The 25,582-nt window shown below is 42.9% G+C and overlaps 2 protein-coding genes across 3 annotated transcripts in view; both read left to right on the top strand.

The window, feature by feature from the left end:
- The window catches only part of GRK3 (G protein-coupled receptor kinase 3), a 78,959-nt gene extending 55,493 nt beyond the window's left edge, over positions 1–23,466 (top strand). The window contains exons 10-21 of the mRNA XM_087754472.1: positions 2,214–2,292; positions 3,569–3,699; positions 4,530–4,624; positions 5,878–5,985; positions 8,823–8,889; positions 9,114–9,214; positions 10,392–10,458; positions 10,900–10,995; positions 13,558–13,720; positions 14,342–14,478; positions 15,424–15,537; positions 16,096–23,466. Coding sequence (XP_087610598.1) covers positions 2,214–2,292; positions 3,569–3,699; positions 4,530–4,624; positions 5,878–5,985; positions 8,823–8,889; positions 9,114–9,214; positions 10,392–10,458; positions 10,900–10,995; positions 13,558–13,720; positions 14,342–14,478; positions 15,424–15,537; positions 16,096–16,257 — 1,320 coding nt within the window. The 3' untranslated portion in view covers positions 16,258–23,466. The remainder of the gene's footprint in view (positions 1–2,213; positions 2,293–3,568; positions 3,700–4,529; positions 4,625–5,877; positions 5,986–8,822; positions 8,890–9,113; positions 9,215–10,391; positions 10,459–10,899; positions 10,996–13,557; positions 13,721–14,341; positions 14,479–15,423; positions 15,538–16,095) is intronic.
- Positions 23,467–24,922: 1,456 nt separating this feature from the next.
- Positions 24,923–25,582, top strand: part of MYO18B (myosin XVIIIB) — a 78,644-nt gene continuing 77,984 nt past the window's right edge. For both annotated transcript variants that reach the window (XM_087754690.1, XM_087754689.1), the window contains exon 1: positions 24,923–25,060. The gene's annotated coding sequence lies outside the window, so the exon portion shown is untranslated. The remainder of the gene's footprint in view (positions 25,061–25,582) is intronic.

The raw sequence follows: 25,582 nt of genomic DNA, 5'->3' as shown, positions 1-25,582 counted from the left end.
TGCAGTGGTTTTTGTATCAGAAAAATATTGCAGTACTACAATTTCTTCTCTCTGTTAAACAGTGAGAGGGTACTGATTAAATTAGGAAGGCTTACACAAAAATGAATTATGCATCACACACTTGCAGATTTCTTTTCTTTTAAAAAATGAGATCCATAAAAATATAGGCATACTGTGTTCTGGTATAGAAACACCCTTTTATTTTTCTATGTGTGGTGTTTAAATTCTAACACTAAATCCTTCTGGGTAATTAGATTGCCCTAAGGTTTTAGGAGGACTGCTTGGGGACACTTCTGAATTATCCAGTTGATTCAGAAAATTAAGTTAATAATTCTACTAAAGCTTTTGTTCTGAAGTTAAGTGGTAAGTACGATAGTCCGCAGTTACGAGCAATAGAAAATTTGTAAGGAGAGGTAGTATCTTTTGTTAGATGCCATATTGCCTTGCCTATAGTCTCCTTATTTCTAGGACCATTTAGCAATTAGGCATTTTTCTTGCATGTTTCTGCAGGGTGTTTCAAACACGTGCCTGCGTTCTGCAGAGGTGTATTTGGAATTAGTATTTGCACAGAAAACAATAAAATACAGTGAGGTTTGAACGTTACTGCAGGATCAGTCCGTGTGGTGTGGGAGTCATTTGGGATTATAGTCGAGTATATAAAGCTTTGTATTGCAGCCTTGCGTGGTTTTGTGGAAGGATGAACCAACTTGAACTGTGCCGGCTGGCCGGTGAGGATGGTGTTGCCATTCCTTTCCTGCTCGGCAGGGCCGGCAAGGCGGCACCCCGAGCAGGGTCCCGTGGCCCCTGCCCTTCCCAAGGCCACCCTGTTTTGCTGCTTCTAAATTGGGAAGGAGACGAGTTCCTGTTAGAGATTCCCAGAGCTTTCACTATCAGTGCAGCAGTAGTTAACACATTGTTTAAGTGACGTTAGGTCATGTTCGTGCTTCCTGCGTGGTGTCCTGGCTCGTCAGCAGTTAAACTCGTCTTAACTCGTCTTCCTGTCAGACTCCGCACTTCGGGGTCAGACCTTCGTCTGTCGGTGTTACGGTCCAGTCTGTTTCAACAGCACAGCCATCCCTTAAATTTTCGTTGTAGACTAACTGAACAGCCCTGGTTTCATATGGCTTTGGAGAAGGGGTCGACAAGGTAATAGCCACCCCCTATTAAGTAGCCACTTCCATCCAGTATAGGCCTGATGAAGAGAGGAAGGTCTGCCAACTTTCCGCCATGGCATCTTTCAATGCGTGTGCGTTATAGAGGTACCAGCACACTGAACAGATCATTTGCAGTAAAGAGGTGTTTCTCTAGCTGTATTTATTTACGGCTGCTTGTCTTAAACATCTGTGTGAATTAAGTTCAAAGTGCATCAAGAAGTGGGAACTCACTCCACGTAAGCCAGCCCTGCGCGTGGCTGCTCTGCAGTGACGTTCTTAAATCCGCACCCACCATACTTGTTTTCTGGGTTTTGCGTAATCTGGACCTCGCTGTTCTTGCTTCCCGTGCATTGCACACGCATCAGAGCTGTGACTTCCTTCCTAGTGTGTTTATGCTCCTTTTAGTCATCTGTTGCAAATGCTGCTGGGGAGCTGAAGGGCAGCAGCGAGCGGCAGAACGCCTCGCTGTCACGTTTGTGCAGCTCTGCGGGAGGAGTTCAGCGGCGAGGACAGGGTGTTGCCAGTGTAGTTACGTTTAATGTATAGGTGAGGATAAAACTTTTTTTCCTTTGGGATTTTGTACGTGGTGTGACTCAGATTCTCGATCGGCGTTCCGACAGCAGGACGTTCTCCATGCAATCGTGGGAAATAGTGCGTATCCTTTATACTTCATGGGAACAGCTTTATTTTTTTCTGAGCTGGCCTAAAGCTTGTTAGCTTTAATGTATCTTTCATGTAAGTCTAGTGCAAACTCAGGTAAATATTTTTATAATATGCTGTAGTTGAAAGTCTTTAGAAGATAGTGATGCTACCTGCATTTTTTAAGACTTTGGCTTGTCACAGCTTTTTTTATTTTTGTATTGAAATGAGATAGCAAAATCTAAGATCTCTAAACTGTAAGTGAAACATCAGGGTATGTAGATTAGTACACAAATTGCTTTAGAAAATTATTATGAATATTGGCAAATATCATAGGAAAAATTCACATGTATCTTTAGCTTCTCTAAGTAGTACTTTGCTCATTGCCTGAGAATGAACTCTTTGCTCCTTTCCTTCTAGGACTGTCCTTTTATAGTGTGTATGACCTATGCCTTCCACACCCCTGACAAACTCTGTTTCATTCTGGACCTGATGAATGGTAAGCAAGGCTCATGCAGGTGATGGTAATATTACAGAAATATTGGCAGAAGGACTTGCTGAGATCATAAGGAGAAGGAGGGAAAAATAATCTGAGGTGTGAAGCGTCAGCCGGCAAGCAGGAGGGGTAAATTGATCTAAAGCAGGGAATGTATAGAACAGACTGAAAAATGTCTGATATCTTATAACATTAACATATTTAAATAAAGATATCAAAGGGCCTTCAGGCTGGAAGCTTAAGGAAATGACTGCGATGTGGGGAAACGTATGAGGAGATCAGGGACACAGCATTCAGAATAAAAATAAAAGGACTACTATAAAGAGCTCTGCAAAGAAAACAGATGGGGGAAGCATTCCTCAAAGGAAAGAAATTATACCTAGAAGCCTTAGCATAACTCTTATGAGGACACACAGAGAGAGGAATTAGCAGAGTTAAGAGAGAGAAGATACTGCAGTGCCGATATTTGCTGAGGATGCTCAGCACTTGTGGGACTTAGACTGGAACTCTGACTGTGGTCCTGTGGTAAACACCGAAAGATGTCGGAGCACATCTGTATGTAAAGCTGGAAGTTTAATTGAGAAATACAGCTCATATCCTGTAAGTAATAGAGACTGGCTTTGGTGGTGTGCAGGTGAAGATTTTCATTGAAATCTAAGCTGCAGGTCAAATTGAAGTAACTGGTTGATTATTTTAAATCTGTAGCTTGATCAGAAACAGTTTTCTAGGAATATTCACAATTTGATGTGTTGATGGTGTGGATTAGCTCACAGAGTGACATTGTATTGTGCCTGTTCTTTGATTAGGAAAGTGTGAAAACATCCCCAGCATGAATATTTTGGCCCAGATGATCTTTCAAGGTCCCTCCCAACCTGGGCTGTTCTATATGCTAATATATTCAGTTCTATATATATATAGAACTGAATAGCATATATTGTATTTGCTAATTTATTTCAGTTGTCCAGTAACCTACGTATGTGACTGCATTTTACTTGCTGTGGAAATCCTTTGCATTAAGACTCAGTTGCTGGATTAGTCACTGAATGCGAATGTGTATGAAGTAAATGTGTTTTTAAAAAGGAGTTTCAGATTGGTCAAATTTATTTATTAACTTTCCTAGGTACTTTGTCACCATGCGTACTTGCAGAGTGTGTGTCTGGGTTCCACAGGTTATAAGAACCTACAAATGCTATGCTCTTCCCCCACTACGTCATGCTGCCTGCCCGTGAGGCAAGATTTTACTGTTCTTTTAATTGCATCTCAATTCTTCTAATTTTAGGAGGAGATTTGCACTACCACCTCTCCCAGCACGGAGTGTTTTCTGAAAAAGAAATGAGGTTTTATGCTACTGAAATCATCCTGGGTTTAGAACATATGCACAATCGCTTTGTTGTATACAGAGACCTAAAGGTAAACGTTAACGTAGTGACTGCATTCACACAGGTGGTTGTTAGATGGCAGCAAACAATCCAGAGATACTGATAAGTTAAATGAAGTATCCTACCTGAAACCTTTTCTTGGGAAGAATAGAGATTATTTGTTAATCTTTGGCTGATTTTTCTAATAATTTTTCAACATAGTTATAATCTGTGCTATTATCTAGTTTAACCAGCCTGGGAGAGGCTTCCTTGGGATCAGAATAAATCCTGTGCAGTGTTACTCATCTCACCATCTTAATGATGCGATTAATTTAGAGAGTGTACTATGTTTCTGAGAGCCCTGAAAGAGGAGTGTGTGTGATGGGAGACTAATAGGAAGACAGTTGCTCAGGGGTGTTTCCCTGATGATTGGGAAGTTGAGGACTCCTTCGAGAGGTGTCCATGAGCCAGATGACAACAACAGCGGGGAAAAAATCTGCAGAGAGCGCAGAGTATAGATTGTGAGTAAAGGGTGTAAGAGCCACACGCAGACCCTTCTGCGAAAGAGCCAAAAGCAATGTGGACTTGAGGCCAAAATGGATTTATTCTTCCATGTGCTTTCCGTTTCAAACCTTGCCTGTTTTTTCTCTTCTGTTATCTGTCGGTATTTCATAATCTCCTCTGGAGTTGATGGTAGCGTCCGTTAGAATGTAGATTTTATCTAGAAAGTGTCTATTATATTGATGTAAAAAAAACCAAAGGCAATTACCTATTACCAGGCAGTATTGATGTTTGAGAATGAGTTACTGTGTTCTGAGAATTTGTAGTTCTGTCAACTGAAAAATACCAAGCGGTAACCTTTCTGTGTCTATGCGTTCCTAGCCTGCAAATATCTTGTTGGATGAACATGGGCATGTGAGGATATCAGACCTTGGGCTGGCTTGTGATTTCTCCAAAAAGAAGCCACATGCTAGTGTGTAAGTATTATGTACGGTAGCTTTGTTGCACATATAATTATTGCTAAATAAGTCCTTTATGTGTCTTTATAATTTAACTTTGCCTAAAGGAAATAAAATATCACTTGTGTGGCACAGGCTAGCTTTATAACACAGCTAAGCTGGATACTCTAATAAGGTTTTTCAGTCTCCTCTCTCTGTTTTCCTGCGCAGTTGTAGCAGCTGATGTGTAGGCATGGCTGGAAGATGACACATTATTTCGAGATGATTCACTGTTCAGAGAAGATAAGAACCTGACTGAGTTGAAGTACCAGATTGTTTTAATTGTCCTAAATGGATAATTAAGTATTCTGAAACTGACTGAAAAACAGGATTTATTGTGTCTTTCTCTTTCTGGATCTTTGTAGAACTGGAGGCAAATTGTGTTCTTTTCTGCCTCTTGGCATCAGGTCATAACTGGGATCTGAATTTCTTGGGTTGTGTGTGGATTCCACATCTTATCTGGCACGCTTTATTCTTAGGTCCTCATTTGCCCTGGTTTAGTCTCAGAATTTATGCAAAAAAGGAAAGCTTCATCCTGTCATATCTTGAAAGATTTGCAATTCAGTAGCTTCTTGAAAAAGTTCATCTGTTTCAATTACGTCAAGGGTAAAAGCAGTACATGGCGACTGCTTTCTCGTGGTGACCAGCGAGGACTTCTGGAGGAGGTGTCCTGTTGTTAAATCCAGCACACAGGCATTAGCTGGAAGGAGACGTGAAACACATGGAGAGAGCAAAACCAGCTCTGCTCACCCTGTTTCTGGGGTTGTGGGTAAGAGCAGGTCTTAGTCTTGCAGGACCCAGGGCTGGGGCGATCTGGCATTGAAATATGAGGAGCCCTGACTGTGTCCTGATGTCTGTCTGTCTTGTAAACTGAGTGGACAGAGTATGTGACTTTTCCACCTCTATTTTGTGTTCCACTCTTAGACAGAAGACTACTTACTGACCCCTGTACTGATTCTGCTAAATCTTGCTGTGGCTGCTTCCGTTTGCCTAATCATTTCTGTTGTTCGTTGTTTGTTTTAAGATATTTCGTCAGTAGATATAGACAAACAGAAAACATGCGTATGTATGTATGGTCAAAGAAAAAGCAAAATAAAATAATGTTCAAAATTAATTATTTTAAAATTAGGCTATCTTATTGAGAAAACACAGGGGTTTTGTTTTTGTTTTTTTTTTTTTTTACAACGATAGTTTTGGTTGTAATCAAGATTTTGTCTCTTTGCGCTTCTCAGAGGTACCCACGGATACATGGCTCCAGAGGTGCTCCAGAAGGGAACAGCATACGATAGCAGCGCAGACTGGTTCTCGTTAGGCTGCATGCTTTTCAAACTTCTGAGAGGGTGAGTGAAGTTCTGTCGCCTGTGTGCTTTTTTTTTTAGCCTGGGCCTTGTCATTTTCTGTCTCTTGAAATATTAATACATGATGTATTACATATTATCTAAAATGATATCTTAGTGCCACCTCTGCAACTTAGACCACGTCTACACGTGAGACTAAACCAGGCTTTTTTTGCTTCCAAAGCAAACAAAACACAAGCCCTGCTTCCCTTAGGAGGTGCAGGTGTGGGGCAGTGAGGAAGGCAGATGCTCTGTCCACTCTTTTGACTTCTACTGATAGGCAATGTACTCATCTCTTGGCAATTGTTAGTATTTTGAATGACACAATGTTATTCATTGCTTAAATACACTAGCAGCCCTGTTAAATTATGGACTTCGTTTTATGCTGAAGACCTGCTGTTAGGGTGAAACTCTTTGCAGCATTGTTCCCTTTCTACATGATATTCAGCCTTTCCTTCTGTAGTGTTAGAGTAAGTTGTAATGTGTGGATGCTTCCATTTGCTGAATCTGGCCTGTAACCATATTGGCGTACTAAGGTATATGATAATTACAGCTTTGTCAATTATTACCTTCTCAGTAAACTTACGTAGCTATGCAGAATTTATTAAGACTAAGGGATTTATCTGAACAGTCAATAAGCACTGATTGGCAAGTGTTTGTTGAAAATAGCAGCCTCAGCATTAATTGCAAAACAGAAAAAAAATCTTTTAAGCTTTTCAGAGTGCTTCTCTGTGAAGATTGATCATGAGTTAGATCATCCTGTGTCCTTGTACATAATTAATTAAAAGCTCTTACCTCTATCCCAGACACTGTACAAAGGAAGGTAAACATGTGACTTCTGAATTGAAGTATAGAGCTGTATCAATTTAACATTAATTGTTCACAAAATAGAATAAATGTAAGTGTGCAAATAAAGAAAGAAATGGTGTTTAAATTGTAAAAAAACAATTAAAAAAAAAACTCACCCTGCTGTGAGCAGTACTCCGTCTCTCAAATCACTCATTGAAGAATTCTGTAGGTAGAAAGACCCACAACAGTTTGGGTTTGCCAGGAGGAGAGAGGAGAGTGTCCTTCACACGCGGGACCGCTGTGGACTCCTCGTCTTGTCTTTTGAGACCTTTTCCTTTTGAGTCACTTGGTCACAGAGGATTAGGGCATCCGACTGACTCTGGCGTGGTTCTTCCTTCACAGGACTGAAGTTGTGTGATGAAAGAACTAGCACCTAGGGGCAAATGGTCCCATTTACCATGGAAACTCACGGGGAGATCTCGGTCTTTGTGGGCTGTGATTCTTCCTGACAGAGATGTGCGGGGTGGTATCGGTGGTCAGCCAGAAGCCAAAGCATTATTCATTGTGAACCATCCTTCCTCATCCGTTCTGAAGCCAATTAAACAACTCACCTCCCCAAACAACAAGGGTTGGGCACATGGTGCCATTTCTTGGTGTTTAGTAAATTTAGTCTGGCATAAAATCTGCCCATAAGTCCACAGTGAATCATTTGCTTCCCTGACCTACTCCGAGCCTTATTGTCAAAGTATATGAGGCTGGATGTTAGCTGTTTACTCTTGCCTTCTTACCTATCATGCTTAAAAACAGAAAAATGGAAGTCTTGGTCTGTCCATCAGATCCATTAATCAGAAATGTTTTTGAGGATAAAAGGGAAATAAGTCTTGAGCAGCAGGTCCCTAGTTGAAACAAGCTAGTACTCACTGCCATGTGGCAAGACAAAATGCTTTATAATAGCTAATTAATGTATTGATAAGTAAATAACATTTTAATTTTGAAAAATATCTTTCCCTCAAGGTTTTGAAGAAAACTAAGAAGCAGGGAATATATCCTAATCTAATTAAAAAAATCTCATACTAAAGTGTTTCTGCTTTCTTTCAGTCTGTTGTTTAAGTACTGTATGGTAAATCTGCAATATTGTAAGGTCTTCTATAGCTTGGGGTTGGAACTAGATGATGTTTAAGGTCCCTTCCAACCCAAACCATTCCATGATTCTATGATAAAGGAAAAAATTCAAACTCGAAACAGAATTATAAGGCAGGAAAGGGATAAAGATGATAATTTACCAGATATCATCAACTGTCTTCCCAGTCACTAATGCTGTGGTATCTGTGATGATCTTCTGTTTTGTCTACTTACTTTAAGATCTTGCTTCATTCTTCCCATAGAGATGAGTGGTAAGTTCTGTAGGTCGTACTCAGTTTCCGTATATAGATCAATGTTTTTAGATATCTGTCCTGTGATAGCTGTTCAGGGTTTTCTTGTTAGATGAAACTGTTTTTGGTTTTTGGGAGACATAGATGTAACTGGTAAGGCCTCTGAAACACCTTCTTTAAGGATGGATCAGTGCATTTAAGAATAAACTAACCCTCTGCATGGCTTTATGTGGAGTAACTAGAGCAGATTTCCCTGAGTTTGATAATCCGCAGGGATGTCTGTGTGTAGACATTTCTTTAAAGAAATTGAATGGTTGATTTTCTCTGAATTTGATTTTGATGCCCACCACATGCAATTGTACTGAAAACAGAAAGGATAATCTTTCTTGCAAAGTGGTGCAGCTCTCTGTAGTAAGAAAAGAAAACAAAGTTGTGAGAGATCAAACATTGATATTTTTGAGGTAGCTAGTGGCCACAGCATGCTAGTGCGTAAAGTCTCATTTTGTGTTGTAAATGCTAAATGTTTTACTACTTGTTTTATTGTTCTGCAGGACAGGATTGATGAGGTGGAAGAATGGGACTAAAAGGATGCTACACTCTTTCCTGGGGTTGCCACAGCTGAAATAACCTGATATGTTATGGCTTTACATTTATTAGTGCATTTTCTTATTTCTACAGTCACAGTCCTTTCAGACAGCACAAAACCAAAGATAAGCATGAGATCGACCGGATGACGCTCACCGTGGTAAGGAGCCTGGTGACAGTTGCAGTTACATTCCTCGTGTTTAGTAAACTCCCATTTCCTCTGAAAACTGGAACTATATAGCCTGCTTTCTGAGAAAGCTGTATTTACACATGGAAGAGTTGTTTACAAACACTATCAAAGAAAAGCTACTCTCCTATGTGGGGAAAGCAGATCACACTACTTCTGTAATTAAATGCCTCTTTTTGTACTTCTTTTTGTCGTAGAATGTGGAGCTACCAGATTCATTTTCTCCTGAACTGAAGTCCCTTTTGGAAGGGCTCCTGCAACGGGATGTTAGCAAGAGACTTGGATGCCAAGGAAGAAGGTAGGTGTTGTCTTCTCCTTGGACCACTGCCTTTAAAAATTTCCACTTCTCTGGAAAGGAATGAATTCATTTCAAGTAAAAATCTGCCTCCTGTTGTGATGATTTTAATTTTGCAAAGAGAACTTTAAAAAGTTCTGTTGCATGGAATTACATTTCAGCTTCCTTTGGTTTGGACAAATTTGTGGACCGTTTCTGTCATTAAAGACTTGCCCCGAGTTCTCTGCAGTCATGCTTACTTTGAATGGTGTTCATACTTTTCATCCCTGTGTTGTTTTTATGTTTTTGCCTGATCTTTTTTGGCACGAAGTCATATTACTTGATTCAGACATATTGATAGCTCAAATTTATTGCTTATATTGTAGCTGTAATAATATGAGCATATTACACACAAAAAACCCCAACCCCCGAACCACCAAGCACAGAAAGTTGTGAATCCTTGCTTCATTTTGGGTCGCCTCTGTTTCCAGATGTACCTGTTTCATTTAATGGTTCTAAGGAAAAGGGCAATTATTTTGTTTATTGACTGCAAAACCCTACTTGCTCCTGCCAAGCTTACCTTGCTTATAGCTTTTAACTGAAATTGTTGTTATCACCTGTTTAAAAAGCCAGTGTGTGCCTTGTGTGAGGAGAGAAAACTATGAGAGGAGTAAATAACTGTTGAGAAACCCTTGGCAATGTGTGAGACCTGTTAATTGATAGTCCCACCCACGACTGGGGCTGCTTTAATTCCAGTGAGATATTCGGAGGATTTTTTATCATGGAGACCTCTGTGATAATGACCTGAGATTGCTTTTCAGCCTTAGGCCTATCAAGAGTAGTTGTTTATTTTGCCATAAAATATGTATAATATCAAATGGAGTGGAGTAAGCTTGCTACTTAGGAGGAGTGTATTGGATCTGACAACAGAGGAGTATTGTTTGTTGTTTGAAATGATGGAATACCATAGCAAAACAAGAGTGATTCCTTGCCAGACCTACAGCACTATTTCTAGTGTTTCCACATGAAAGTTCTCTTTTCTGTTGTTTACTTAGGAAGACTTTTTTTTTTCCTTGAAAAAAAAGAGCATTTTACCAATGTTTTCAAGGGATAGAAATGTGACCTTTGAAGGCTTTATATTTCTCAAATACATTTGAAAAGCCCCTTCCTTTTGTTGACTTCAGTTACTTTTATTTTGCAGTGCACAGGAAGTAAAAGAACATCCTTTCTTCAAAGGCATTGATTGGCAGCAAGTCTATTTACAAAAGGTAAAGGATTAAGATAGTAACCTTAGCTTTCTTGGTAAAGCAGTAAAAAGAAAATAAGCGTAAACAAGTAATGGACAGAAAACTTCAGGGTTCCAGTCCCCAGCACAAGTACTCATTTGCACGAATACTTGGAGGATTGTTGATGAAAACTGCTGTGTATTCATTACTACAAGTCTTCCTCATCGGTAGTACTGAATTATTACTTTTTCTCGGTCAAATGACTGCATGGTTTCTTCTGCTTAGCTGTCTCTAAGCTGTAGGGTTTTTTCCCTGAATTTTTGGAGGACTATTTATTAAAGGCACTGAAGTTTAATTTCAAGGGACATAGTTTTGCACAGCCATGTGTAATTTGTGCAAAAAATAAAAAGGCCGTATATATCTACAGAGTGGATTTAAACAGTCTGTTAATTTGTCTTTAATTATGCTGCTTTTAATTTCTAGTATCCTCCACCATTGATTCCTCCCCGGGGAGAAGTAAATGCAGCAGATGCTTTTGATATTGGGTCATTTGATGAAGAGGACACTAAAGGCATTAAGGTACACAACTTTAAATGATAGGTAGAGAATGGCACTGTGACTGCTCTGCTTCACTTTTCATGTGTGCATGCCATTCCTTTGCTTCAGGGGCTGCTGAATGTGCAAGGAATTGCTTTCAAGTTTGGAAACTTAATCCATGCTGTTATGAAAGAGCTTGGGCTGGTTGACTGGTTTGTTGTTGCTTGCCAAGTCCTTATGTTTTATTTTTTAGATTGACTGAAATCTACCTTCCTATCAAAAGTTTTATATGATAAAGCAAATATTTCAAATGGTCAGGCAACTTTTGGGACATCCTCAGATTTTCAAGAATACTTAATGGTTTGTAGTTTTATAAATTGTAATTTGTTTCTGGTTGCTTGGATGAATTGAACTAAACCTTATTTTAATAGTATTACCTCATGGTCAGAGAGTGCATTGGGAAACTCTTACAAATGACAAACTGGGTATTAATGGTAGCAACTTTATAAAAGTGATAGAAGAAACTTTCAGGTTCTGATATTATCCAAAATCTAATGAAAACAATGTAAAGGGAAAAATGAGAAGTTAAAGCTGCTGGCCCGTTTCTGACTTGCACGGAGGTGGTGTGACGTACCCTGCGTATTCATCCCCTCTTCTGAAGCCTGCCTGGTACTTTGCGACCACAGGTGAATCAGTGCTGCTCTTGGGTCTGTCCCGTTCATTATTTTTATCATACATTTCTTCAGCAGATCAAACTTTATTCTTGTTATTACAGAAGTGAGTCAGGAGAGAAACTAATTGCTCTAAACTTTATAAGCAAAAAAACATGTTAAGTACTCACTGTGCCTAAAAAGGAACTTGTCTGTCAGTGTCACCTGCTGTAATTACAGAAGTTGGCACAGAAAGATTTTACGTGTTAAAGAGAAATGCAGAGAACCCAAGATGTTCTTTATCCCAGAAAAGTCCGCATCTTCAGTGTCAGTCTAACAGGATTCCAATTTCCTGCAGTTCTGGAGTGCCCTAATTTGGAGGAAGATTTTGCAAGGAGAAACCAGGTGGTCTTTTTATTTATTGAGGGGATCAGATTTTCTCAGCAAGGCCTGTAAATTGTTTAGCCAGATCCCTTCCATGTAATCTTTGTTCAGGCTGCCTATAAGATAAATTTATTCTTAGTCATGAGTCAGTGAGGGATATCATGTACAGCTTCTTTGCTCTGCGCTTTCACTGGGATGTCACAGTCTTTTAGAAGGGACTGAATAATTCGTGCCTCTGAGTCAGCTGCAGTCGGAGCTTCCACTAAGGTGTCGGGAGCTGTCTCTGCCCGTGAGGATGCCAGTTTTGAGTGCCTTGCTCTCCTCCATTGCCCCTGCGGATTATATTTATACTGCGAAGTGTCCTGTGACACCGAGAAGAACACGTGTTCTTTGAGGTTACAAACTGGAAAGCCAACGGTGGATGCCCGTGGCTTTCCCCTCTTACTCGGATGCCATAAGGAGTCCCTGTAAGCCGCTTGCGCAGAATTGCAGAGAAGTCTTCTGCCTTCAGATCCAGCCTGTGTTTTCCTGCTCTGATGCGGCTATGGATCTCTGAAAAGGAGGAGAATATTTATTCTGGGAGTGTCTGGCCTGGCTGCAGAAGGAGAATTGAGCAAGGCTTTCCTATCCTGCTCCTGCGACTGCTGTGTGCTGCAGCAGCGGCTGGGGTTGCTGGGTTTGCTCTGAGCAGCGGTGTGCGTGTGTGCCCTTCGCTCGGGATCTGCCTTCCCCAGCACTCTGCTGCAGCAAGGACCGGAGCCGGCGCTGCCCGCCGTCGGACAGTGCAGTCTGCTGGGCTCACTGCGTTCTTCACGCGGCACAGGGTGCCCCTTCGTCGTGCTCGCTGAAAGAAAGGCCTAGTTTCTCTACTGATGGACAGAAACTGAAGCAACTGAGGAGTGGCTGTAGAGAGTTTACACTCATCCCCAAATGAAAACCTTTAATAAAACTGTAGGGAAAACATCGATCACTTTTTGTACTGCAGCAAAGTGCCTGGTGGCTAAACCCAGAATATGGCTGTGTCAAGCAACAAACAGTCCTTCCTGAAGATCCAGTAATTTTGGTTTCCTTCAGTATAATCCAGTTCAAGTACTGTAGTTAAGGATTAGAGGAGAAAAGAATCTATATAACAGGAAAATGGAGGTCTGCAGCATGCACTGCTGAATTGTGAAGGTTAATTATTAAGAATGTAAAATTAAGCTGTGGAAGCATGGAGGGCATCGTTGTGTAAAAGGTATCTTTTCATTTATTCATGGAATTTTTGTGCTGAGAAAGTTTTTAACACAATTAGACGTTTTGTTAACGCTGATTACGCAACAAAGTGCGTCTTTTAGAGCTACCAAACCAAACGGGTTTTGAACAGGTGGCCTGTTCTCTGTATATAAATGAATATCTTTGCTTAAATTCGTATCTGTGTTTTCTCTTGTTTGCACTTGTTTGTTCTGGTAAGGTTAGAGTTCAATATATCTTTTAAAATGATACTGTTATATGGGTAACTATTAACTGTTGGGGATAAGAATAGTAAAAGTTACTAAAATGTTGGGTTTTTATGTTGTTTTTCTCTTGCAAGTTGCTTGATAGTGACCAGGAGTTATATAAGAACTTCCCTCTGGTAATATCGGAGCGTTGGCAGCAAGAAGTAGCAGAAACTGTTTATGATGCAGTAAATGCAGACACAGATAAAATTGAGGCCAGAAAAAGGGCTAAAAATAAGCAGCTTGGCCACGAGGAAGGTAATCTGTCAAATACACTTCTCTGCATCTTTTGCTGCTAGATAGTAATTCATGTGTTTGAAGTTCCACACAACAGACTCTCATATTACTGTCATTCACCAGTAATTGTTAGAATTCGTTTAGTCAGTATCGTGTTTCTTAAGACGTTTCTTAATGTTTTGAAACGCTGTATGACATAATGTTTTGGAAAATCTTTTGTACTCTCTTTTAAAGATTATCATGTACAGCCTTTCATCATTTTTGTTTATGGTATATGCTCAGAAAAGAGTATGTGGGGTTTGATTTCATGACAGAAGCCGGGAAGGAAAACAGGAGGTCCTTTACAGCAAACTTCACTTGTTTGCACGAGGATGTTGCATCACAAACTCTGAACTTTGGATAGCAGTATACAATTCTTTTAATAGTTAATAAGATACTTTTTTAAGAACCAAATTCTGTTCTTGATTACTCCACTGCAGCTGCATCAGCACATGTAATTAAGGCAGAATTGGCTCTGCGTGTGCCTGCGCACACAGAAGAGTCACACCGTGTTCAGGACCGTGTCCTTTCTCAACATAGCACATTTGCAGAATGATTTAGGCAGTACCTTTTTTTGCATACTAATGTTTCCTCTTGTTATAGATTATGCACTTGGGAAGGATTGTATTATGCATGGATACATGCTGAAATTGGGGAATCCATTCTTGACTCAGTGGCAGCGTCGTTACTTTTACCTCTTCCCAAACCGACTTGAATGGCGAGGAGAAGGAGAGTCACGGGTAAGTGAGGTCACTAGAGAGCAGCAGCTTCCGAGGGCATGAGAGGCAGGTGGATGCTGAGGGAAATCTGAGAACTCACACTCAGGCATACCTCCCATGGAAGTAGAGTTTTGTCCGAGTAAACGACCGGTGGATTTGAGTGACTTGAGTATCGCTTTAGTTAATGGGTAGCTACACTGCACTGAGGAAACATAAAGTTGACTTGAGAAACCTGTTTACTTTGTTGTGTTATGTTTTTAAAGGAATTTGGTAGTTCATGGTGTTCTTTTTCATTTAGGACCTCTGGACTATTTATACAAAAAAACATAAACTGGTAAGGTCATAAATGCTATAGCATTTTATTTCAAAGAAAATGCTATATTAACTTTAGTTTAGTCCAGCTGTGATCATATGCTAGGCAGATCATTTGTACATGTAGTTAAGTAAGGTTTTGGAATTTCAAAACATTGTTCTCCTCTTACAGTCTATAGGGAAAGCTTTTCTGCAAACTGTTGTGTATGTTTGCTTCTTTGTAAATATGTAGTGCTTGAATATTCCCTTTCAGCTCATTGAAATAGTAAGATGGCCTTTTTTTTTTAATAACAGCAGTAATACTTGGAAAATATATAAAATTATATGCAACCGTCTTGTGGGAAAATAATGAATATTTTGTTTGTAGACACACCTATTTGTAGATTCTTATTTCATGCTGTCATTACTGGCTTTCTTAGCTTATGTTTCGTTGACTCTGTTGAAGCAACCAAGCTCCTTGCTAAATCTCTCTCTTATAATCTATCTTTAGTTCATGACCCAGTCTTCAGAAATCAAGAAATGTTTGTGTAATGATTGCTAATGTTCATAACTTGACTTATGTGGGTAGTCCAGAAAAATTAGATAGTGGCTTTATTTGATGGGCAACAGGTTTTTTTGAATCATCTCTCTGCTTTATTTTTGCAAATGCTACAGCAAAACCTACTGACAATGGAACAAATAGTATCTGTTGAAGAAACACAAATAAAAGATAAGAAATGCATCTTACTGAGAATTAAAGGAGGAAAGCAGTTTGTCCTACAGTGTGAGGTGAGACGCTTCTTTTTCAGTAACTGTTAATCAGATTGTTTTACATATGATAAAACAATTGAAAGCGTTTCAGGTCCTCCCATTATGTATTAACTAGGTGTACTTTACGAAGCAAAGCTGAACCTAAGCAAAACTGGGAAGTTTTTATCACACTTGAATTTTGAAAGCAGGAAAGCTGCAGCTATGCTAGTTTCTGTCAATGGTATGTGGGCCAAAAATGAGTTCAGTTTAATAAATAGCTAAAAAGTTCAAAAGTTCTCAACCTACGTGGGTTTTGAAGGCCTTGTTGGCACGTGTCTCGCTGCAGTTATGGCAGCTGATGTGTTTGTGAGGGAGGAAGTACACAAGTCCTCGTTACATCTTGACCGGCTGTAGTTGCTGCTGCCTTGCCTGACTTCAGTGGGGTGACAGAGAAGCAAAGGTCTGCACGTTTTCAATATCCAAAGTTACTTGTTCCTTTGGAAAATTAAAATAAGTTGCTTAAAAGTGCTATCTAAAAGAGAAGACGCTATTGGCAGTTTACTATGAAGTGCCAAACTACTTCTGTATCTCTTTCAGAGTGACCCAGAATTTGTTCAGTGGAAAAAAGAGCTGACAGAAGCTTTTACTGAGGCACAGAGGTTGCTGCGTCGGGCTCCAAAGTTTCTCAATAAATCTCGCTCAACAGTTGTAGAGCTTTCAAAACCACCGCTCAGCCACAGGAATAGCAATGGTCTGTAGGAGAAACAGAGAACAAAGTTCACCTAGGGAAAGCTACTTCGTGAACATTTTGAGTTTCACAGAATCCTTATGAATTACTTTGTGCAATCCTGGACGCAGGATGTGCTTAGAAGAGGAATTAGATGTTTACAGCGTGGGATAATGTCAGAACTCTGTCTCTGGAGGTTGTGAAGACTGGAACAATGGCAAGTGAGTTCATGCTCCTGGCAGCGGTGGAAATTATCGAGCGTCGAGGCTGCATATTGCTCCCATGCATTCCCGCACCCTGGCGGTGTCTAAAACGCGGTCCATTACTCTAGAACTACTGATGGAAGGAAGACGCTGTTTTCTCTGCAATACCCTTGTTTGGTGCGTACCAAGCCTGGAGGCTGAAGTGGTTACTGCTGGCTAGGATTACACTTGTGTGTGCGATACCGACAAACCCCTCAACTGTGGAAGGAGCTGCAAACTTGCCGTGTTGGATAACCTTTAATCTGTCGTGTTGCCATGTTCTTTCCAACCATTACTGCTGACTTTATAATAACCTTTCTCCATACTGCTGATGATCAACAGTGTGACTCTTATGCACTTCAAAGTACTGAATTCTAACTGTCCTGTGGTTTAAATGTTATTGCTACTTCATGGAAACATTGAACTCAAATTATTCACTTAGTTTGTTGTACTCACTAATAGTAGCTACCACCGTTTTGCTTCTTCTACGTATATGCAGTACTATAACTGACACAATAGAGTAATAATTGGTGAAGAGGAATTTATGGTAGCTTCATCTAGTGCTCTGTTGTATAAATTGACTATTTTAGCACAGTTTTTAAAGAGCAGATTCCTTTTGACAAGTTTACAGTGAACATAAAGACAGTTCTTTTCCATTTCAGGTCAACTGCACTTTTTAAAAATTAAAAAGAAATTATTCAAATCCAATGCATTCTAGTGCATGTACTGGGTTAAAATGTCTGGGTACCTCGGTACGTATTCTGGATCACTCTTCAGTTATGGGACTTGTGGATCCTTCTCTGTTGTACACAAAAACATTAAGCAGGTGTGTTCTCATAGCATAGATATCCCAGACTTTCACTGTAGCTCAGCTCAGGAGGTTCACGCACACATCACATGGCTCGGCTTGCAAAAGGATTTTTAATTTTCTTTTCTAGAGCGTTCAAACTGTCCACATTGAAAACAGTCTGAGAATACTGAGGATGGAACTGACAAAACGAGCTGATTGAATGCCAGATTTATATTAATTCTACTTGAGACATCAGTCGTGTCATGTGGAAACTCTTGCTGAAGTAAAGATATAATCTCTTCTTAACTGTTAGACAACTTCAAGCACATGAAGTCAGCCTTCCCCTGGTTATTGTGATGTTTTGTAAGAGAGAGGTCAGGGCTTAATTTAAGCTTTTTTCTGATTCAGTAAACACCTTAGAGAACATTTTCTGCCTAATTAGGGTGGTACAATTCTCGTGGTCCCTGAAGACGGTGGGAATTTCATCTCCGTAAATGGGAACAGAAGTTACACCACCAGCTTACTCCGTCCACCTGGTGTGCACGGTTTGTCCAGCTTGTGTTGCTAACAGATAACCACAGAGTTCTAGACCTGCTTCCCTGTAGAAAAGTACAAATTGGCAAAAATAGGAGAATTCTTTTGAAAGTACTTGTTTACCTTGAACACACTTGTAATAAAATTGAATGTATTTGCTTCTAGAAGTGGGAGTGGCTTAACTCTGCATAGCATGCGCTTTCACACGTGTGCGAACTCTGTCTTGTCATCTGGTGCAGCACAAAAGGAAAAATGCGTTTTGGAAGATACCCCATGTGAGTCAGGTGATATCTTTTAATGATTTTTTTCCCATTTATTCCCATTTATTTTTCAAATTTGTCATTCTTACTGATAAGTAACGTTTAGCATCTCAGCATCCTCTGTAAGGAGTAGTTGTGGTGTTTACCGAGGTGTGGCACAGAAAACGTCTCACCTTACTGGCACTGACTGTGCGCTGGATGTTGTTAAGCATTTCCTGTAATACCGTGCAATGCTCTTACGTTTCTTCTTGATATGGAAAAAAACCTCAGATTGTGATAAAAACCGCTCTTAGTTCTTATGTAACTTGTTCATACTTTCTTAGTTCATTATCAGTTCTGTTCTTCTATTTTAGTTATTTTCCATGGTTGTTTTTTATGCTAAATCCTTGTTGGCAGAGTTTTGCAGTTTCTGATGCAGCATACTGTAGATTCCGGACGCTGGTGTCTGTGAGGAGGGGAGGGACAGATCGGTAGTTGGGAAATTGTGCCTCAAAACCATAGATTTTATACAAAACGAAGGCTGTGTATTGACTTAGGGAAATATGCGTATTTTGAAGAGTAATGGAGTTGGGATGGCCCTACAACATGCTCATTAGTGTGGTCCTTATTGCCTTGTCCGGCTATGCGGTGACTTGAAACCAGCTGGCAGCTGAACTGTGCCGTTGGTCAGCACCGCTTACCAATGTCAGATGGGAACGGAATAGTAAAAGATTTGTTTTTCTTTAGTCAACTGATTTATCGACAATTTATAAAAGCTTTATATTTGTGACTCGCATACAACTGTGCTGTTAGGAGAGAAAGATTGCCGTAGTGAAAAACTCGGGTACGCGTGGGGAAAGTTGGGATCCCAGTGACAAGTGGGGTTCTGTGTGGAAGGGACTGGATCTGCTGGCGTGGAGGGAGAGCTGGGATTCCGCCCGTCAAAGCAAAATAGTGGATATTGCTCCAAACTGATGGTTCCCGGTTTAGGTACCAAATTGTCTGCAGTTTTTTCTTGGACGAAGATTCTTGATGGTGTTATTTTACGTGAGGGTCTGTAGCTGTATGTGTAGAAAATCTCGTTGAACGCAGAGACCATGAGGCACAGTGTTGTCTTTTACGCATTTTGACCACATTTGTGGGATTAAATGTTCAGGGAAGTAAAGATAAAAGAAATTAGAGCTTCAGGCATCAACAGAGCTGAGCAAATGATTAAACACAGATTTTTAAACAAATTATCTGAAAGTCCTTTAAAAAAAAAAAATCTGCCGTACTGAAGATTTAAGCATGAACGGGAATTGTTTCTTATATTTCAAAATAGAGAATTACGTGCCAGATAGAGCCATATTGGACTCTCCCCTGACACATCCACATGCCTTCAGTGCTGCAGGGATTATTTTCTAATTATTCTTTGTCTCTGACGTGCCAGCTGACAAATGCAGTAAGACTGGATCCTGGAAAGCAAGCGCCTGAGTGACGCGATTGTAGAAAGATGTGCAGTTTCTGCAGGAGCTGGGCTCGGGCAGGTCACGGTGACTTTTAGGAGAGCTGCAGCTCTGTTTCTGTGTGCTTTTCCTTTCCCTTTTCCCTCCACTCTGAGGTAGGGTGGCATTTTTATATGTGGGAGTTGCTCTAAATTAATGTCTTGTTTCAAGATAGGGATTCAGCAAATTCTTGCCAAAATCAGACTTTCATGAGTTGAAATTTAAGTGTAGGAGAAGCAAAGCACCAGTTGTTCCTGCTACAGGCAGAGTGTGACTGAGGAGCTGTTTGGAGGTGGGCACGAGCTTGGCCGGTGCTGTAAAGTGTTCCCTGGACACCGTGTCAGCTGAGACGTTCCATCATTGCAGGTATAAATTAGGCAATTTTTATTGTTCAAATTTATTTGGTAATAATTTTGCAAATTCATGAAACCGTTAAAGGAACATTTACTAATTTTTTTTAAATCCTTCATCTAACTGTAGGCTGTCCAGTTTACTAAGTATAAAAGCTTCTTCACATCAGTTATGTTTGAGCTTTATGTCTTGTCACTGGTCCAGCAAAGTCTACGGCTGCAGTCTCACGAGTTACTTCTCAAACCGCTGCTGTGAGATAAGCCCTGCTGGTGTAAATACTGGAGCTGATGCAACTTGCGTTGATGTTCCCGGTATGTTACCCCCCGTTAGGCTTCAAAAACAAAGACTCCGAGCACGCTAATAAGAGTTGGATGTGCGGATGGGAAACCTGGCAGGTAGGGACAGCGCCATGCTCGCTGTGCGAGGGTGACGGCACACTGCTCCAGGAGATATACCTCAGCTTAGTTGCATTTCGAATTTTCCTTAATTTCAACAACTCTCCTTTAGAAACGCAGCAGCAGTTTTTCTCCTCCCACTTTTGCGAGGGGGAAAAAAAAGGAAATACGATCATTGGGTTGGTTGTGGTTTTGCTATAAATGCAGGTGTTTGCAGTCCAGTGCATAGAGAATAGGAAACGTTGTGTATTTGGTGCTAAAACCAAGCCTGTTTGTCCAAGTCGTGATCCTGTACACGTGGATGCTGGTGATGTCCAGTAGATCTGCTCGGGGCATTGATTTTGTGCGGCCGAGGTCAATGGCAGCGTTGCCACCACAAGTAGGATCAAGCCCCCGATGCGTGCGATGAGTTGCGTGTTAGCGTTTCGTAGGTTTACAGTCTCCGATGATCGTAAATTAGCTCATGAAGAGTGAAATACCTGGAGCTCTGTGTGTTGCCCTCTTCCTGGCAGCTGATCGGTTTTAGGACTAGGTTCTTCTTTAATGTCGCATACGTATCCACATACTGCAGGTGTTCGCAATCGCACGCTGGTTTCACTGTTCCCCACACAGCAGATGGCAATGATACAGTTAATTTAACTCTGAAATGCTCACACTCTAAATATATAGGGAGGAAGGACTATTTTGAAGTGTACAATAGAAAGTAAATAATTCTGGTTGTGTTGATTAATATAAGGAATGAGTCAATTCTACAGATTAAAATATCTGAAAAGCGTATTTTGAAAAAGCATAGTATTAATTTTAATATTGTAAAAAAAAGGAAAATATCTAAAATATACAGAGAACATATGTATATCCAAATATCTGAGGAATTTCGAAATAATCTACTTTTGTTTTCTATTGGTTTCTATACCATGGTGTACATATTGTGTGGATTGAACATTCGCTGTTTTAATACTATTGTTAAATTGTATTTTTATTTTGTGTTAAACTAATCATCACAGACTCAGCTTTATTTTGTTTATGTAAAGGTTGCTATGCTATGTAGGTATAAAACCAAGAATTCTATTTTAACAAAAAAGCATTTTATATTATTTATTAAATATATGTTTCTCCAACTTCTGACATTCCACAGAATTTCTGCTCCGTATATGTATAGAAATGGCAGTTCCTTTCAAGCAGGATCAGTCAGCTTTATTCTGTTTTTCATAATAAAGTCAAAATAGTTTCCGTCAGTCTGTCCAGCTTACCATTCTGTTACAAGCACAGGGACTTGCAGGCGCTGTCAGGACCCTCTTGAAGTGCAGTGGCTCGTGAATGCAGAAACATCTGAAAAACTCTTGCAAATAAAACCGTCACTTTGGTATTTCTAAATTTCCCCTTTCTTCCTCAGCTTTTATTCACGAGTCTGTGCTGGGTTAACGAGAATGACCTTAAATTGGGGCAAGGAAGCAGCTTGATGTTTGAAAAAGCTCAGACATCAGCTCAGGTATTTGTAAAGCTCTTTAATTCCAAGGTTAATGAGTGAGAAGGGAGAGCCCGGAGAGGCTGCAGGTGCTGGTCTGCTCGGAGCGGTGCCTTATGTCGAGCTTGTTTGGGTGTAGGGCAGAGACGGGCTAACGGGCATCAATGGCTGCAAAAACGTATGTACTGGAAATGATTTTTGCTGTTTCAGAGTGATTACTTGATCCTTAAAAATAGGCTAGAGCCCATGAAGACAGGAGAGGTGTCCTGCAGAGCCGGGCGGCCGGGCCTGTGCTCGTCGCCCCGCGCCGCAGCCGAGGAGGGGAGCGGGCACCCCCAGGACCCCGGCAGGGACCGTCCCTTCGGGGAGTGTTGGGAAGGCGAGCCTGCGCTCCCCCAGCTGAAACCGCCTCACGAGCCAGCCCCTCACTGCGAGTAACGTGCTCTGCCGGCCCGAAGCGTTTGCTGGAGTGCTGCTACCGCTGGGCACATCTGTAGATAACCAAACCAGGCACCTCCTGCCCGAGCAAGGTACAAAAATAGCACAAAATTCATCAGATAACTCATTTGCTAAAAATAATTCCAGTTGCAATCATGGCCTCTGCAGTTTGAGGAATACTCATGGTATTAAAGCATGTGCTTTTAATTTCCACTGTGGTGGAGCTTGAAGTCCGTGCTCTTCAGGGCTTAACCGAAGGACATCTCGAGGGTGAAATGTGGCTTTTGCCAGCCGTGCTGCTGAAGCCGCCTCTTCTTGTTGAGACGCTGCCCGAAGCAGGGAGGGGGTGGTTGCTTTTCTCCTCGTAGTAGTTCTTGCCTTGTTTTCCATTTTGCCCTTCTCACGCCTGCCTGATCGTGTTTTCGTTCTGTGGCTGAGGAGCGAGCTGTAGCGTTGAGCTGTTCTTCGCGGTTTCTCGGCGTCACCCGCCAGAAACGTGCCGTGATTGGGATAGTGCCAAGTCCCGTGCCGCAAACCTGACAGGTGCCCAAGCAGGGATTCGTTAGAAAACCCGGGGACAGGATCAGAAAGCTGGTTGGTTGTCCAGGGTCAGGATTTATCCAGGTTTGTGTAACTTCTTGTACTTCCAAACTGGAAAAGGAGACGGACCAGGTGTAGCTATGGGCTTGCCTGGATGTGGGGCTGGGAAGAGGCTTTCTCGGCTGTAGCAGGCATCTTTTCCTTAAGGAAAGGGAGAGATCAGAGAGCAGGTGAGATGGCAAATAAAAATGAGTCTGAAAAACAGAATAAAGCGAGAGCATCCTAGGAGAGGTGTTTTTACGAGCACTGTTTCAGTGACTACATTCAGTCCTTTTAAAAAAAAAAAAGGAGCAGATTCACATGAATAGCTACTAGTGATTTAAAGAAATATATTGAAAGAGAACCTGTTTTCAATGTGTAATTTAATGGTAAGAAAAGCCAGTATCTGTAAATAACTTTAGATATTGTATCTATGAGAATCATTCTTTGTTTTATGTACTTGGCTCTTTTCATATTTATTGTGCAGAGGAGGGTGTGCCCCGTGCCGGTGTATGCTGCTGCACGTTCCAGTAGTACTTCTCACAGAGACTATCTTCAGAGTTTACAGTCCTCGGCGATTTGTGACTGATGTGCCACACTTAGTTAATTCTGCCATTATTTTTTTAAAGGATTATTTTGGCACAGCTAAGCTGCTTCTGTGTGTTGGTCAGTACAACTGCTCTCATACGACGAGAACCCCAATAAAAACCGTCCTTTGCGTGTGTGCTGCCGCCTGGTTCTTTTCGGTCTCGCCTGCCCTTTCCCGCGCAGCCGGTGAGGCTGTGCCGGGCTGCCCGCCTGGACAGGCAGCTGCCTGCGGGGCACTGCTGGGCAAACCCCTGCACCCCCATTGCCCCCGGCTGCTCTGCACAGAGGTAAGTCCCTTCGCTTGCCGCAGAAGCCGTTATTCATGTGCACGATGGTTTGTTCGTGCTTTTTCCGTGGGTAGCTGCTGGGGGACATGCCGGCTGCGTCCTGCGGATGGGACGGTGCCCTGGGGCTGATCCTCAGCCCGGGTGCTGGAGCAGCACAAAAAATGGCCCTGGCAGGGACTATGAGGTGTGTTACGGGTGATGAACGGTGGCTCTCCAAAAGTGCAGGAGGGACCCCGATGCTCGGAGCCGAGGGGTGCCCCAGCAGCGAGCCCCGCACACAGCCAGGCTCCCTTGAGGCTGCGGTGCCGTCAGAGACCATGCGAAGGATCATCCAAAACCGTGTGTCCTCATGCCGTTCCTGGCTGGAAATGGGGTGTATTTTAGCTGGTGTTGGTGAGACGCCATGGGCAACCCTTGGTCTTGTGCTGGGCAACAACAGACTAACAATCCTATTTCCTTTCTTATTAACAGAGCTTTTCCAGCTGTTGGTGCTGATGCCCTGGTCGCGTCCATGGACCTCTTCGGGAGAGATGTGGAGCAGTGGAGGGTGGGTTTCACCTTTGCAGCTGGGCTTGGCCTGATCCCACATCCTGCGCCCCTGGCTGGGTGTTGGATGCTGGTGGCGGCTGCGCTGGGGCGGGTGGGACACAGGTCCTGCCGGTCCCCCGAGGGTCACCCTCTGCCCCGCATGGTCACCCAATGGCCCCTCCATGTGCTTTGTCCCCAGCAGAGCTCTGTGGGGAGATGAGGCTGGGGACAGCTGTGCCAGGAGCCCCCCCCGGGCAGGCAGGGCTGCCTGCTCCCTCCCCACTGGCCCCGGCTGGGCTGCTGACCACGTTGGCGTTAGCGCCGCGGTGACTTTTTCTTTCCACCGACGGCAGGCTATTTTGAGCACTCCTCTCAGGTCCCTCCCCAGCTCGGCCCCCCATCTCAGGGCTGGGGCTGGTGGGGGGGAGCTGGGGTGCTCTGGGGAGCCCCGTGCCGGAGCTCTGACCTGCAGTCTCGGGGGACAGCCCGGGGTCCCCTCCTGCAGTAGCGGAGCACCCTGGGCTGGCTCACGTCAACCCACAGCGGTTCCCCAGCTTCTGTGGGGTGCAGCCATGCACCGAGGAGGGCACAAACACACGTGTCGGGGAGGGTGCGGGTGACGCACGCATGTGCTGGGCGGTGCAGAGAGGCCGAGGAATGGAAGGGCCCCGTGGTGCCATCGCCTCTCCCCAGCCGAGGCCCCGGTGCCACCGCTGTGGGTATTTTTAGCAGTGACATGTGTCACCTCAGCTGCCGCCACGGCAGGGGGGTGGCGGGGGGAGGCGTGCGCTGCCCCGCTGCCGCCGCTTGCCCGCACGCCGCCTTCGCTCTCTGGCTCACTGGGGTCCCACACCGGCGGCAGAGCCCGGTGACGGCGTGGGCCGTCAGCCCCCGTGCCTGCAGCCCCCCACCCAGGTACGGATGCTCCAGGGGGGCCTTTGGGGTGGGGGGTTGGGGTCAGGGTCTGAATGGAGACTTTTTGGGTGTGCTGGCAGCTGGGCCGTGGGCCCCTCGGCAGGGAGGGCTATTTTTAGGTGGGAATGGATGGCGATAGCAGCAGCCCTGGCTTTGGGGGCGGCTTCCAGCTGCTGGTCTGTGCTGGGGAGAGGTGCCTGGGAGAGCTGCGATGGGAGCAGGGACAGGAACGGGGACGGTGCTCCCCAGTCTGTGCAGGAGGGCGGCTGGGGACCCCTCAATGGCCTCAGCTCTTGGCACCCACCAGGATGGCAGTGGGTCCTGGGTGGCAGCAGGAGCGAGTCCCTGGCTGGCTGCTCTGTGGGGACTGGACCCATGTGGCTGTGGCCCAAACGGGGCTGTATCCTGCTCCCTCTGTGGGGAGGACCGGAGTGGCGTTGATGGTGGTCCCCAGCCCTTGTTCATGCTTCACTGCGTGCTTGGTTGAGGCACATCCCCTTCCGTGCCTCAGTTTCCCCGTGT

Source organism: Nipponia nippon, unplaced genomic scaffold (genome assembly GCF_047370975.1).
Source record: "Nipponia nippon isolate SJK-2023a ecotype South Korea unplaced genomic scaffold, ASM4737097v1 scaffold_18, whole genome shotgun sequence".
In the NCBI taxonomy this organism is placed as follows: Eukaryota; Metazoa; Chordata; class Aves; order Pelecaniformes; family Threskiornithidae; genus Nipponia; species Nipponia nippon.
This window is presented reverse-complemented; position numbering and strand designations above follow the sequence as displayed.